Here is a 14,450-nt window from a genome sequence, read left to right on the forward strand (position 1 = left end):
ATATATATATATGAAACATATATATATGAAACATTTATATATACTTTGTTTCATATAGTCATTCATATGCCTTATATTCAAGTGGCTTAAGATAAGAAGCTGTTCTGATATCCTGAAGGTACTGGGTTCAAATAAGCCATATGCTCTGCAAGAGAACGATGAGCAATCTACTCCCATGTACTTAACTGCCTCTGGAACCCTCCAAATGTTCCGCTGTGGCTCGAATCTTACTCAGTAGCACAGAAAAACAAAATTAGCCTCTTCTTCATAACCGGACCTCCGCAATGATGCATCTTTATGGTCAGAGGAATATCCTCATCTTCAAATTCTTTGGCAGCATGGTGCTAATTAACTTTTACCCAATAAACATCCTAAATGTTGCATGTGGTTAATGTCAATTACCTACCACTTCCTGATAGTTTTAAAGTAGTATTTTTATTATTATTTTCCAACTTTGCTTTGCATTGGAAATAAAAGCTCTTAGGATAAGTATTTTTCCCCTCTGTATGTGCTGAATAATGAATCGCCCGTTGTGCGTAGCAAAAAACTCAAATTCATTTTACAGCATTGATTTCATAATTCACTCTTTCTACAGAGCCATTTACTGTAATAGATGTTAGGAAACACATAGTCTTGGTGAAAGAGAGGTGAATTTGGCTATACAATGAGGGTCATTCAATGACAGAAAGAATAATGAAGTCTTGTGAAATATTCGGAGCTCATCTTCTGAACTGAGTATGGCATATGACTTAGATATTGTGGATATGTGATCCATCCACTGCTTGCTTATTATAGCAGAATGAATTCTTGTCCTATGCTGCATATCATGTAATAGAAAATATAAATGGCAATTGTCAATTCAACACTCTGTGCTCTGTTTATTGATTCAATCAACTTTCATATGTGACTGTGCATTTTCATTTATAACCTCAATTGATGAGATTCAATTCTCCAAGAGTCCTTAAAAAGCAGATAAACATTTAAAGAGAAATACATAAAAAGCAGAAATTAGAAGACTGCAGATCAATTTATGGACTTGGTAATATTATAGCATTCTTTGACAATTTTTCTGTATTCTTGCTTTACATTTATATTTATTTTCCTCTAGAGTTTACTGCTTACCAGAGGTAAGCATCCCAAAGTAAAGTGTATATTTTATAAAAATAAATTGAGCAGTAAAGTTTTAAAGCCAGAAGAAGAGCTTTAACTTTTATTATTCCTTATTCTACTGTATCAAGTATATCTCTAGATCTTATATAGCATGTACCTATTTTAGATACCCATGTCCCCTCCCATCTATGCCACTGCAATAAGTAACTGATATACAACATTAATTAATTTATCTAACAAATTTACATTTATTTTACTATATAGTCATTATATTATTATTCTTTAAACAGAAAAGAGTATTGTTCTCCAGGCTCAGCTTCATTTTAGAGCTGACAGAGTAGATTAAACCAAAATTCATTATTTTAACAGTAAGGGCTTTTAAGTTTATGGCTAATATTTTTGTTGGTTTGTTTGTTTGTAAGGCAAGATCACTGTTTCATACACTATGTACTAGTATCATTGGTAACTCATACACATGCACATATATACTAGCACTTACATCTATGCCAAGTTCTCTTCCATCTTTGAGCACTTACTAAAATGTATATAAATTTGAGGAAAGTTCACGTTGTCTTTTCTAACTTCATCATTTTGTACTAAAAATTCAGATACAATCATATCCATATTAACATACTCATGACCACTGAGCTGGTGCTACTTCATGGCTGAAACTTCAGCAAGTTTTCAGAGGCTGTAAATTGGATAGAAGGAGATTACCCATCTTTATCTCATGGAGCTGTGGTTCAATTCAAACCTCACAGAGGCATCTCTTTTGGACTTGCAACAAAACTCCTTATGGACTAAGCAACCAGTTTGCACAAATTAATTATTACTGACTAACTTGATGACATTTAACAACAACAACAATGAGAGAGCTCAATTGGCCTAGTGGACAGACAGTGATGCTATAAAGCCAAAGATGGGTGATTTTAATCTGTGGCCCTCAGGCCTGGTTTTAATTGGTTTTGGTCAAACATTCTTCTAAGTGGTATTTCACCGATCTGTCCCTTTGCTGTATTGGGGTAATCCATGGTTGCTGTGATGCTGAACACCTTAACAATGATGTGTCAAATGTGATAATGATTCCCCATGGTGAACAGTATTCAGTAGAGTTCCCCAATTAATACAAGCTTGAAAGTAAGAGTGGCATCCACGTTCAAAATAGCTTGCCTCCAGAAACCCTATGGACTTGGAAAAAAGATGAAAGTTACGCAAGTGCTCAGGTCTTTAGTTCATAAGGTCTCTATGAATCATCTATGACACAACGAGACTTAACAACAACAATATTATGTTGTTGTTATGTGCCGTCGAGTCGTTTTCGATTCATAGCGACCCTATGCACAACAGCCCTAAACCCTGCTCTATCCTGCGCCAACTGCACTGCCTCTGATACAACCATCCCGATTACCCTAGTCACCGAATCAATCCATCTCATAGAGAGTCTTCCCCTCCTGCGCTGTCCCTCCACACTCCCAAGCATGGTGTCCCTCTCCAAGAACCGGTCTCTCCTGGCAACATGGACAGAGTATGTCAGACGAAGCCCCAGAATCCTTGCCTCCAAGGAGTAGCTTGGTTTAATCCTCTCTAGGATGAATCTGTTTGTTTTCCTGGCAGTCCATGGTACATTCAGTACTCTTTTCCAGCACCACAGCTCAAAAGCATCCACTCTCCTTCTGTCCTCCCTAGTCATTGTCCAACTCTCTGATGCATAACAAGCGATTGCAAAGACCATGGCCTGTATCAGGCGCACCTTAGTCTCCAGAGAGACACCGATGCTCCTGAGTACTTTAGAGAGGTCCCTAACAGCAGACTTTCCCATCGCGATACGCTTTTTGATTTCCTGACTGCTGGTGCCAAGAGTGTTGACTGTGGAGCCGAGCAAACTGAAGCTGTGAACAATCTCAATCTCTTCGCCATCCATCCTGACGCTGCCAATTGGTCCAGTGGTGAAAATCTTTGTCTTCTTGACATTGAGCGTCAGTCCATACTGAAGGCTGCAGTCCTTGACCCTTCGCAGCAAGTGCATGAGGTCCCCTCAGTTTCAGCAAGCAGGGTTGTGTCACACCATGAAAATGCTAGAAAATAGTTAATCTTTAGATTAAATAGTTAATCTTTAGACAGACTCTTTTGCTATTTCTTATCTATATTTAACATAGTGTGCAGGTACTTAGAATAAACTCTTATGAATAAAATTTAATTTGGTTGAATATATCACATCACAATGTTGCTTTGACTTTCCTTCAGGAACATGGGATCCCAATCAGCATGGGCTACGCAGTGGCTCCACATCACTCAGGAGTCTACCCGGTTCACATTCAGCTTTATGCAGCCTGGAAGAAGGTCTGGGATATCCAGGTCACTAGCACTGAAGAGTATCCACATTTGAAGCCCGCACGGTACAGAAAAGGCTTTATTCACAACAACATCATGGTGAGCATGTAGTGTGAATTAACATTGCGTGTTAAATAAACATAGATTTCAAATGTTCTTACAAATAACTTCCTAAAATTATAGATATATAAATAGGTGACTATACACATATTAATATACACTATGTGCACATACATCTGCATATGTGTTTCTACTTGTTTGTGTGGTGTTGTTGTTGTTGTTGTGAAGACTTATTTGCTATTGCAGTCACAAACTAAATTTGCAGTTTGTTGTGTTTGGGGTGAGCATTGTTCTAATTGGTGCAGTACTTTTCTGTCAGTTTGCTGCACTGAGATACTTGTGGATTACTGTAATACTGGAAGCTGTGCTACTGGTGTATCAAATGCATAGGGTTACACATTGTGTATAGGTTTTAACTGAGCTCCAAGATTAAGACCAATCAGATGAGGAACCAGGACTAGCCATCCACTTTTTAAATAAAAGGCCTTTGAAAACCCTATAAACACTATGAAAACTATATATATTTAAATACATATCTCGAATGCTTCTTTGTCAGGAAGACAACAATACTACTGTTGTTGAGTACTGTCCAGTCAGCTATGACACATTGCAACATTGTGAACAGCAGATTGGATCTTTCCCTACTGTGTGTCGTTCTCATGATCTCTGAAAAGCTTTAGCACATTGTTATAAGTCACTGCTTCAATCATTTCATTGAGTTTTAGCCAATGTTGACCCCATCCACAGTTTGCACGTTTATTTTAACAACTGCTTCAATCATTTCATTGAGTGTCTATCTCTTTTTGCTAAACTTCTATCTTTCCCAGCATAATATCCTTTTCCAAAGACTGACTTTTCCTGACAACATGTTTAAAGTAGGTGAGATGATCTTCCACTACCTTTGTTTCGAAGGAGCACTTTGGTTGAACTTCCTCCAAGATTGATGTTGGATGTTTTATTGGTAGCTATGGTATATATTGAATACTACAGTATATTTAATACCATGATAAGACAGAATAGAAACCGTATCTTATCATTTTTGAAACTTCAAGATATGACCCATAGCCAATTTTGGCCCTCATGAAATCTGCATATCTCCTATTTCCCAGTATGTAATGTCATATGTAATATTGTGTTATTTGAGATCTTCAGAAATGGCATTCTTCTGTGCTGGAAAGCTTTACTTCATGCATTTCTTCATTATGATAGTAATTCCCTAGGAGATCTTTTTTTCTGACCTCAAATTGATTTTTTGCAGTAATTTCATAGTACATCATGGTTATTTCTCTCAATTAAGATCTTTCCACAACGATGTTTTTGTTTGTTTTTTGGTTGGTTGGTTCATTTATTTATTCTTTGAAAGTATATACATCAGAGACTATAAAATCTTCAGGGGAGAAAAATTCAGGTATCCTTGAACTTTCTATTATTAGAATCAAGCATAATCTTTTATTCTAGAAATATAATTTTTAGTTGAGTTAGGTTGAGCTGGAAAAGGTAATCACATCTAAAATTAAAAAAATACTAACACATACTTAGCTAGATCATAATTACTCAGTATCAATCAAGTATATAACATTAATTATTTCACTGTAAAATCAAAATAGGCTTAAGGTTTCCTAGATTCAAAGTGAAGTGACACAATGTTGCTCGCCAAAATTAAGAGAACCTGAAGTGTTTGCTGCGGAAATTCAAGAACTACAGTCTTCAGTATGGATTTAAGCTCAATATCAAACAAAGAAAACAATAGAAAATAAAGATTCTAACCAATGGGCCAAATGGCAGCACCATGATAGATGGAGAAGAGATTGAGATTGTTAACAATTTTGGCTTGCTTGGCTTCACAATCAACACTTTTGGCACCAACAGTCAAGAATTGAAAAGATGTATTGCATTTGTAAAATCTTCTGTTAGGGATCTCTCGAGAATGCTAGAGAACAATGATGTCAGTCTAGAGATTTAGGTTCACCAGATCCAAGCCATAGTCTTTGCAATTACTTTCTATGCATAAGAGAGCTGGACAATGACCTATGATGACAGGAGAATTGATGTCTTTAAGTTGTGGTTCTGGAGAAGAGCATTGAACAAACTATGGACTGACAAGAGAATAAACAGGTCCGACCTAGAAAGAGTGAAACGAAGATGAGCTTTGGAGGCAAGGATTTTGAAGTTCTGTCTCTGATACTTTGGGCATTTTCCTGGAGGGACCAGTCCTTGGAGAAGAACATCATACTTGGAAGGGTGAAGGGACAGCAAAGGAGAGGAAGATCCTGGGTGAGAGGGACTGATAAAACATTGGGATATTGGGGTAGGAGTGTCAGAGACAATGAGATTGGTTCAGAATAGGGCAAGGTTAAGAACTATTGTTCATAGGATCAATATGAGTCACAGTAGACTAAACTGCAAATAACAACAACATAATGTCCACTTTACGCATCAGAGAGTTGGGCAATGACTAGGAAGGATAGAAGAATTGATGACTTTGAGCTGTGGTGCTGGAGAAGAGTACCGAATATACCATGGACTGCCAAGAAAACAAACAGATTCAGCCTGGAGAGGGTTAAACCCGGCTGCTCCTTGGAGGCAAGGATTCTCGGGCTTCATCTGACACACTTTGGACATGTTGTAAGGAGGGACAGGTCCTTGGAGAGGGACGTCATGCTTAGGAGGGTAGAGAGACAGTGCAAGAGGGGAAGACCCTCTATGAGGTGGATTGATGCAGTGACTGGGGTAATCGGAATGTGTCAGAGGCAGTGAGATAGACACAGGGTATAGCAGCGTTTAGGGCTTTTGTACCTAGGATCGCTACGAGTCGCAAGCAACTCGACAGCACATAACAACAACAACAATGTCCACTAAACCCCAGGAAATAGAAAAGATTTTATATAGAGTATAAGAAATAAAAATATAGTTATGCAAAGGATATTTATATAACTCTTTCATGATTGAATCAGATTGATTTTTTGTTTTATTAGATTACATGACTGTCCCCCATAATATAAAATAAAAGCACTCTTATTAACCAATGATACATATATTAGTTTACCTTGTCTGCAACACAAGCTATTATGACAAGTTATGCAAAGAATAATGAAATTATAGCTACATTGTGCAATTGAGTGTTCTTTTCATTAGATTATAGTGTATTCCTCAAAATAAGTTTTGAAGTATAAGATTACTTATGCACCTCTCTGTTTAATATCTGTATTTACAATAGAGATAATCATAGAATATTCCTTAAACAAGTATTATTTTACTATAAAGCTGATAAAGTTTAACTTAGAGTGTCATAAATAAAAAAAATTAAAAAGATGAAGAGAAGGTTGATGAGTTGGTTGAATGGAATAACAGTATTTAAATTATTTTATTCTAAGGACCTGGGTAAAAGATAAGATTATACTTCAGAAGCAAGGAAAATTCTATTTCCGTTGTCGTGGTTGTCTTGTTAACTACTGTTGAGTTGGGTATAAGTCATAGTAATCCTATGAAAAACAGATCTGAACCCTCTCCTATCCTATGCCAACCTCACAATCTCTGATATACTCAAGCTTATTGCTGCCGTCACTGTGTCAATCCACCTGGTTGAGAGTCTTCCTCTCCACTATCTCTCCACCTTTCCAAGTATAATGTCCTTCTCCAAGGAATAACCTCTTCTGGAAACATGCTCAAAGAATGCAAAATGAAAATTTTTTAACCTTACCTCAAAAGAGCACGCTGATTGCATGTTTTGTAAGATAGTCCTGTGTGCTTGTGATTGGTTTTTGTTTTGTTTTTTGTTTGGTTTTTTCACTGTCCATTGAATATTCAGTACTCAAACACCTAAACTCAAAGGTGTCTATGCTACTCCTGTCATCCTTATTCATTGTCCAGCTCTCAGATGCATAGCAAATAATTGAAAAGGTCATGGTTTAAATCAAACACACATTTGTCTTTAAACTAACATTATTGCTCGTCAATATTTTGGAAAGGTCCTTGACAGCAGACTAGCCCATAGCAATATATCTTCTTACCTCCTAATTTCTGGTGCCAAGGGTTTTCCAGTAGCATAAAGCAAAATAAAAACCTAAATCTAACCTTGGTAATATTTCCACTTAAAAAAAATTTAAACTTACCCAAGTGCAATTGTGTTGAAGTATGTGTGAATCAGTGATAGAGTTCTGGCCTTCTATGTTGGAAAACCAACATTCCATTTCTGAAAAATGCCTCTCAAGCACCACCATAAAAGGAGTCTTGCATGTTGCTAAGACACTGAACAGATTTCAATGAAGCTTTCAGAGTAAGAAAAAAATTCAGTTACTATTTGCTTTTGAAAAACAATCAATGGAAACTGCAAATCACCAACGACAGATTTGCATCTAAAGTCAGGGATGGTGCAAGAGCTTTCTGTTCCATTGTTGGTGGTGTGAGGTCTCCATGAGTCGGTAACCAGCTCAGCTCAAGGCAGCTAACTACAAGAAATTACTTTTTCTTTCTTTTCTTTCCCCTTCTAATTCTTCAACACATCTCAGCTGTTGAATAAGATTATTTATACACACACATACACAGACACTCACCTCTAAATGAAACTGTTTTGACTTCCTTAATTGTGATTTGCAGACTGCTTTGTTATCTTCATAATGACACCAGTATCAACTCTTCCTAACAGCAACATTTCCACTCTAATGACTAAGAAACTTTAATGAAAATAAAGCATTATGCATACTCCAAAATTAGGAGAATAGTGATGGAGTTTCTGGTTATAAGCTATCAGTTTTCTGATTTTTCTCCCTTCTCCTCAGGTTCTCCCTCGGCAGACCTGTGGGCTGTTCACACACACTATTTTCTACAAAGAGTATCCAGGAGGACCCCAAGAATTGGATAAAAGTATCAGAGGAGGTGAACTTTTCCTCACAATCCTTCTAAATCCCGTATGTATTCCATGTATGCTTTGTTGAATAACATCAGCACGTTCAAGTGAAGATTTCCTTGTTTGTAATTGGATGTCAACCATTCTTCAAGAATAGGGAGTAAATGCTATCCCTACTCAGAAGAAAATTAGACTATGTCTCTAAATTGTTCAATTTTTTTAATAATCATCAGTCAAGAAAAATACAGATACATTGATACATCAAGAAGAGTGTGTTCAGTACAAGATTCCATGTAACATAACATTTCAATATTGGCTTCTGGTCTTAAATTTAACTAATACATATTAATATGAAGGGTGTATCCTTTGATCTTATGCAGCAAGAAAGCACTTCAACTTCTTACTTTCAGTAATCAAGATTGCGTCGTCTGTATATGATAGGTTATTGATGATCTATCTTCTTCACACCCTGACACCATATTCTTCTTCATAGAGTACAATAATTTACTCAGCATAGAGAATGAGTAGATAGGAAGAAAGGTTATAGCCCTGATGCAGAACTTTCTTAATTTTAAACTATGTGCTGTTCTCTTGCTCTGTTCACCCAAAAGCCTCTTGATCTAGGTATAGGTTTCGCATGAGCAAAATTAAGTGTTCTGGGATTCCCATTCCTTTTGCTGTGGTACACATAGTCAAATATCTTTGTATTTCTGATATAGCTCTGTCTATGTACTATTCTAGTCATTGTTAAATGATCTTCAGCAGTAGGAGTATTTTACTTGCATGTGATGTTAATGACTTTGTTCTGTGATTTCCACTTTCTGTGATATTACCTCTCTTAGGAATGGGAACAAATATGGATCTTTTCCAATCATTTGGTCAGAGAGCTGTCCTCCAAATTTCCTGCATAGACCAGTGAGCACATCCAGAGCTGCATCCGTTGGTTGAAACATGTCAATTGGAATCCTATAGATTCCTAGAGTCTTATTTTTTTTACAGTGCAGCTGCTATTTCTTCCTTCTTTACCATTAGATCTTGATTATATGACTGTTCCTAAAATATTTCAATGTTGTCCAATTATGCTTTTTATTATCATTGTTGTTTTCATGCTTTACTGCAATTTTCAGAGTCTTTTCTTACATCCAAAAGAAAAAAGCTTTCAATATATATTTCATGTAAATATCAAGAAAACAAAATTTCTCACCACTAGATTGATAGGCTACATCATTATAGATGGTGAAAAGACTGCAGCTATCAATGACTTCATCTTACTTACATCTATAATCAACACCTGTGGTATCAGCAGGCAGGATATCAAAATACATATTTTTCAGGGAAAGTTCTTAGTCAAGGACCTCTCCAAATTATTGAGAGCAGTGATGTCATTTTGAAGACTAAGGTATTCCTGATTCATGACATTTTTTTTTTTTTGCAATCACTTGCTATACATGTGAGAGCTGGACAGTGAATAAGGAAGACAAATGAAGATGTAATGTATTTAATCTATAATTTTGGAAAAGAGTACTTAATATCCCATGGACTGCCAAAAGAACCAACAGATATGTCTTGGAAAATGTGAAGCCAGAGTGTTCCTTAGAGGCAAAATTGATAAAGCTTCCTCTCACATATTTCAGGCTTATTTCTAGGAGAGGCTATCTCTTGGAAATAGACATCAAGTTTGGAAAGAGAGAGGTTTAGCAAAAGAGAAGAAAACCTTCAACCAGATGGATTAATACAGTGTCTACAGAAATGGGCTCAAGTTTGTCAGAGATTGTGACTGGATAAGATAGGTTTCCATGATAAATGTTATGGTCTTAGCAATCACTTGCTATGCATCAGAGAGCTGGACAATGACTAGGGATGGTAGAAGAATTGGTGCCTTTGAGCTGTGGTGTTGGAGAAGGGTGTTGAATATACCTTGGTCTGCTAAGAAAACAAACAGATTTGTGCTGGACAGGGTGAAGCTGGACTCCTCCTTGGAGGCAAGGATTCTGAAGCTTTGTCTGACACGCTTTGGTCATGTTGCAAGGAGTGACCAGTCCTTGGAGAGAGGGACATCATGTTTGGGAGGGTGGAGGAGAGGAAGACCCTCGATGAAATGGGTTGATTTAGTGACTAGGGTAATGGGAGTAGATGTGTTGGCGATGGTGAGATTAGCACAGGATAGGGCAGAGTTTAGGGCTGTTGGACATAGGGTCACTATGAGTCGCAGGCTATTCAACGGCGCACAACAACAACAGGATAGGTTTCGGATCTGTTGTTCATAGAGTCACCGTGGGTCATAATAGACTCGATAGCTTCTAACAACAATAATGTATGTTTCTCTAGCTAAAAATGAAAATTCATTATTTCACCAATGTGACCTATTTTATTTAATTTGAATTGCTTCAAATCTAGATGTCAGCACAGAAATTATTGCAAAGCAAAACTACATTGAAAATGTGTAGCTATGTTTTATCTTTATATTTTCAGTTGCTTTCAGATCATTTAAGCACGAAAAATTTTACTTGGGATCGAAAATGAAAATTTAACTTTTCAGTCTGTAATTTCTATCTTTCTACATTATAAATTTTCAAATTTTGTTTATTTAAAAAACTAAATGTACAAATGTACCATGGCAAAAAAATATGTTAATGTTAAATATTAAGAGACATTTGAAACCAATTAACAGTTTTCTTATTTTTCTTTCCATAAGGATTGTGTTTCTGAATTCGTAGAACAATATGCCTATTTATAACCCAGTGCACTAAAAATTGTAAAAGCACAGTTAATACTATGCCTACTTTGTTTACTATAATAGACTTTCACACAGAAAGAAATAGGATCATACCTTAAACACAACTATAGCTAATTTTCAGATATTGAAGATTCAGCTTTAATGAATTATTTTAGATAAAATATCTGGAGAAGGACATCATGCATGGAAGGAAGGAGGGACAGCATAGAAGAGGAAGACCGCAGATGAGAGTAATTGATACCGTAACTGGGGAAATAAGGATAGGTATGTTAGAGTCAGTGGGCATAGGTTAACTATGAATCACAGGTAACTCGATGGCACATGACAATAGCAAAAGAGTTTAATCTGTAAATGACGAATTCTAAATTGGTTTGAATAAGTTGAACAATACACCTCAGATTTATTAAAAGTAAAAAAAAGACTTAAAACCCTGTTGGGTTAGAGTGACACTAAAATGAGGAATAGCTGCTTGAATGATCATGAATAAAAAATTCTTATCACAGGACTTGCTTCATCACATATAAAGCAAACTATTTGGACTAGAAACCCTTCAGGGTGCCTCAAATTTATTTGTACTGAATGTAAATTCTAGAAATCAATTTTTGTAATAAATGTATACATTTTCCAAACTCATTCACATTTAAGAGGTATAAAGGACACCTAACAACAATTAAATAATGCATGTAAATGCTAATAGAAGCAAATTTGGAGAGAAGTCTCTCTGTTTACCTTTCCCTTACCTAGTGAGAATTCAATCTTAGCAGGAGCTAGGGTTACTGGTTCCTTTTCTTGTGTTCTGAAACTGCTGTCTTGACCCTATGTTTTACCTAGTCACCTGCTCAGTCATAAGAAAAAAGCATTACTGCCTCCTTTAAGCCTCTTGCTTCACAGTTTGACTGATGCTTCTTTGCTGATTATTTGCAATATAAGATATAGAGTTATATTTGTTTCTAAATAAAATACATTTTGAATTCAGTTTTCATATCAATTAATGATAATAACTGTTGTAGTTTCATTAAGAAAACTTGTTCTTTTAAATAAGACAAAAGACAATTTAGTGTCTTGTATTTCAGCCTTAACATATATGGAAGAAAAAGTCAACAATCGCTACTATAAACCTCACTTATAAATGTTATTATAACCAAACAGATTTATTTTCATTGCAGATAGACAGTGAAAGAGAGAAGTGAAATGAGGCGTCCAGGATTTTGTTGCAAATGACACTTACTTTGAAATTGTGAATTGATGCAAACAAAATAAGACACATGAGTGAAACAAGATATCAGAGAAAGAAAGACTTCATGTAAAGAACAGTGCTGGTTCATCAAAACACCATAAACCATCTCAAGTATAGCAATGTAAAATCTAGATTTAGGCAAACAGGGATCCACAAAGATGCAAATTAAGTACAATGTTTCTCAAAGTATAGACAATGTCCACACACACACACACACACACACACACACACACACACACCAGTTTAAATTTATGTTACTCATAATTCAAAGAGAAAATCAAGCAGGCAGTTTATTGAGGCTTGGTCAAAATGTGGTTTAGTTCTTAGATTGCAAGGGCAAAAGGTACTGTATAAAAAAAGTCAATTCTGAACCTCATTGGTAGCAAGTGAAATTCAATTGAGAACACAGAAAGAAGGAAGAAAGTATTGAATCAATAAGAGATTAGGTAAGCTTGGGATTTTAGTACAAGGACCCTATTATGAATGAGGAGGTGCCATCAAGGGTGGAATGTGATAAATACCTCACCAACGTGAAGAAGTGAATTAGTTACCTTTTTATGTACAGAAAGTACTCCTGATTTAAGTCATAGCCTTTTCAATTACTTGTTATGTGTCTGAGGGCTGGTCATTGAATAAGGTTGACATACGAATTGATGTCTTTAAGTCGTGCTATCAGAGAAAAGTACTGAATATCCCATGGACTGCCCAAAGAATAAAATTACATGACTTTTAGAAGGGGCAGCCAGAGCGCTCCTTAGCGGCAAGAAGGGTGATACTTTAACCTATGTATGTTGAGCATGTTATTAGGAGAGAATATTCCTTGGAAAGGGAGCTCTAGTAGCAAAGTAATAAGCACTGTACTGCAATACTGAATTATCACAATTAGAATCTTCCAGCTGTTCTAAGGGAGAAGGATGGGCAAATTTCTGTAAAATTAACTGCCTCTGAAAACTTCCTGGAGGGTTCCAACTGGACAGCATTCAGTAGCAACAACATTCTTTGGAAAAAGACATCAAAAAGTTGAACTACAGTAAAAGAGAGGAAAACCTTCAACCAGGTAGATTAACATGGTGACTGCAGCTATGGACTCAGGTTATGTCAAAGATGGTGAGGACGCACAGGATTGGGCATCCTCATAGTTGTTCGTAGGATCACTATGAGTCATACTAAACTCGATGGCACCCAACCAGAACAATAGTCCACTTCACTCTAAGCTGCACTGAAGGCAGGGGGGCCCTTGGAATTGACTGAATAGCTACCGCAGTTTCTCACTAAACAGATATGACCCTGGGCTTGCTCACTAATCTATGCTAGGAAGTTTGATAGAGACAATTACCTGCCCATCTCAGTGGAGGAAATCCAGATTTATTCCCATTCCTAAAAGGGAATTCAGAAATTATCAGACAAGGCCATTAAAATCATGTGCCAGTAAAATTTTGTTGAAGATTATTGAAAAATGGCTGAAACGTTGACAAGATACTTCCAGAATTTCAAGTAGGATTCAGAAGATACCATGGTATCATGGACATTAGTGTTCATGTCAGACATATTCTGGCTGAAAGCAGTTAATGCAGAATAATGTCTATTTGTGACTGCAACGGTATTCATGGATCATAAAAAATTATGAATAACATTGAGAATTATGGGAATCCTAGAACACTTAATTGTGCTCATGTGAAATCAAGAAGTTGTCATTTGAATAGAAGCAGAGTTCTGTGCTTTCAGATTAGGGAAAATATGCATCAGGATTGTGTTCTTTCTACTTGGCTATTCAATCTTTATGTTGGAAAGACATATGAAGAAGAATGTGAGATCAAGTTTGGGAAAAGATTCATCAACAACCTCTCTAATAAAGATGATATAATTTTGCTTGCAGAAAGTGAAGACTTAAAAGCCTTAGTGAAGAAGATCAAGAATTACAACCTTCAATATGGGTTATATCTCAGCATCAAAGGAACAAAATCCTCATCACCAAGTCAATAGGTACTTTTATAATAGATGGAGACAGGATTGAAATTGTCAGTGATATAATTTTACTTGGATCAACATTTAATGCCTTTGTTGCTAGCATTTAGGATATCAGGAGATGTACTATTTTGGGAACATCTGTTGTCAGAAACTTTTCAAAA

The 14,450-nt window shown here is 36.3% G+C and overlaps 1 protein-coding gene across 1 annotated transcript in view; it reads left to right on the top strand.

Annotated features, from left to right (window-relative positions):
• The window catches only part of NDST4 (N-deacetylase/N-sulfotransferase (heparan glucosaminyl) 4), a 697,622-nt gene that overhangs the window by 407,486 nt on the left and 275,686 nt on the right, over nt 1-14,450 (top strand). The window contains exons 5-6 of the mRNA XM_006881069.1: nt 3,355-3,540; nt 8,280-8,408. Of these exons, the coding sequence (XP_006881131.1) occupies nt 3,355-3,540; nt 8,280-8,408 (315 nt within the window). The remainder of the gene's footprint in view (nt 1-3,354; nt 3,541-8,279; nt 8,409-14,450) is intronic.

Source organism: Elephantulus edwardii, unplaced genomic scaffold, assembly GCF_000299155.1.
Source record: "Elephantulus edwardii isolate Elephantulus edwardi_28Jun2011 unplaced genomic scaffold, EleEdw1.0 scaffold00012, whole genome shotgun sequence".
NCBI lineage: Eukaryota > Metazoa > Chordata > Mammalia > Macroscelidea > Macroscelididae > Elephantulus > Elephantulus edwardii.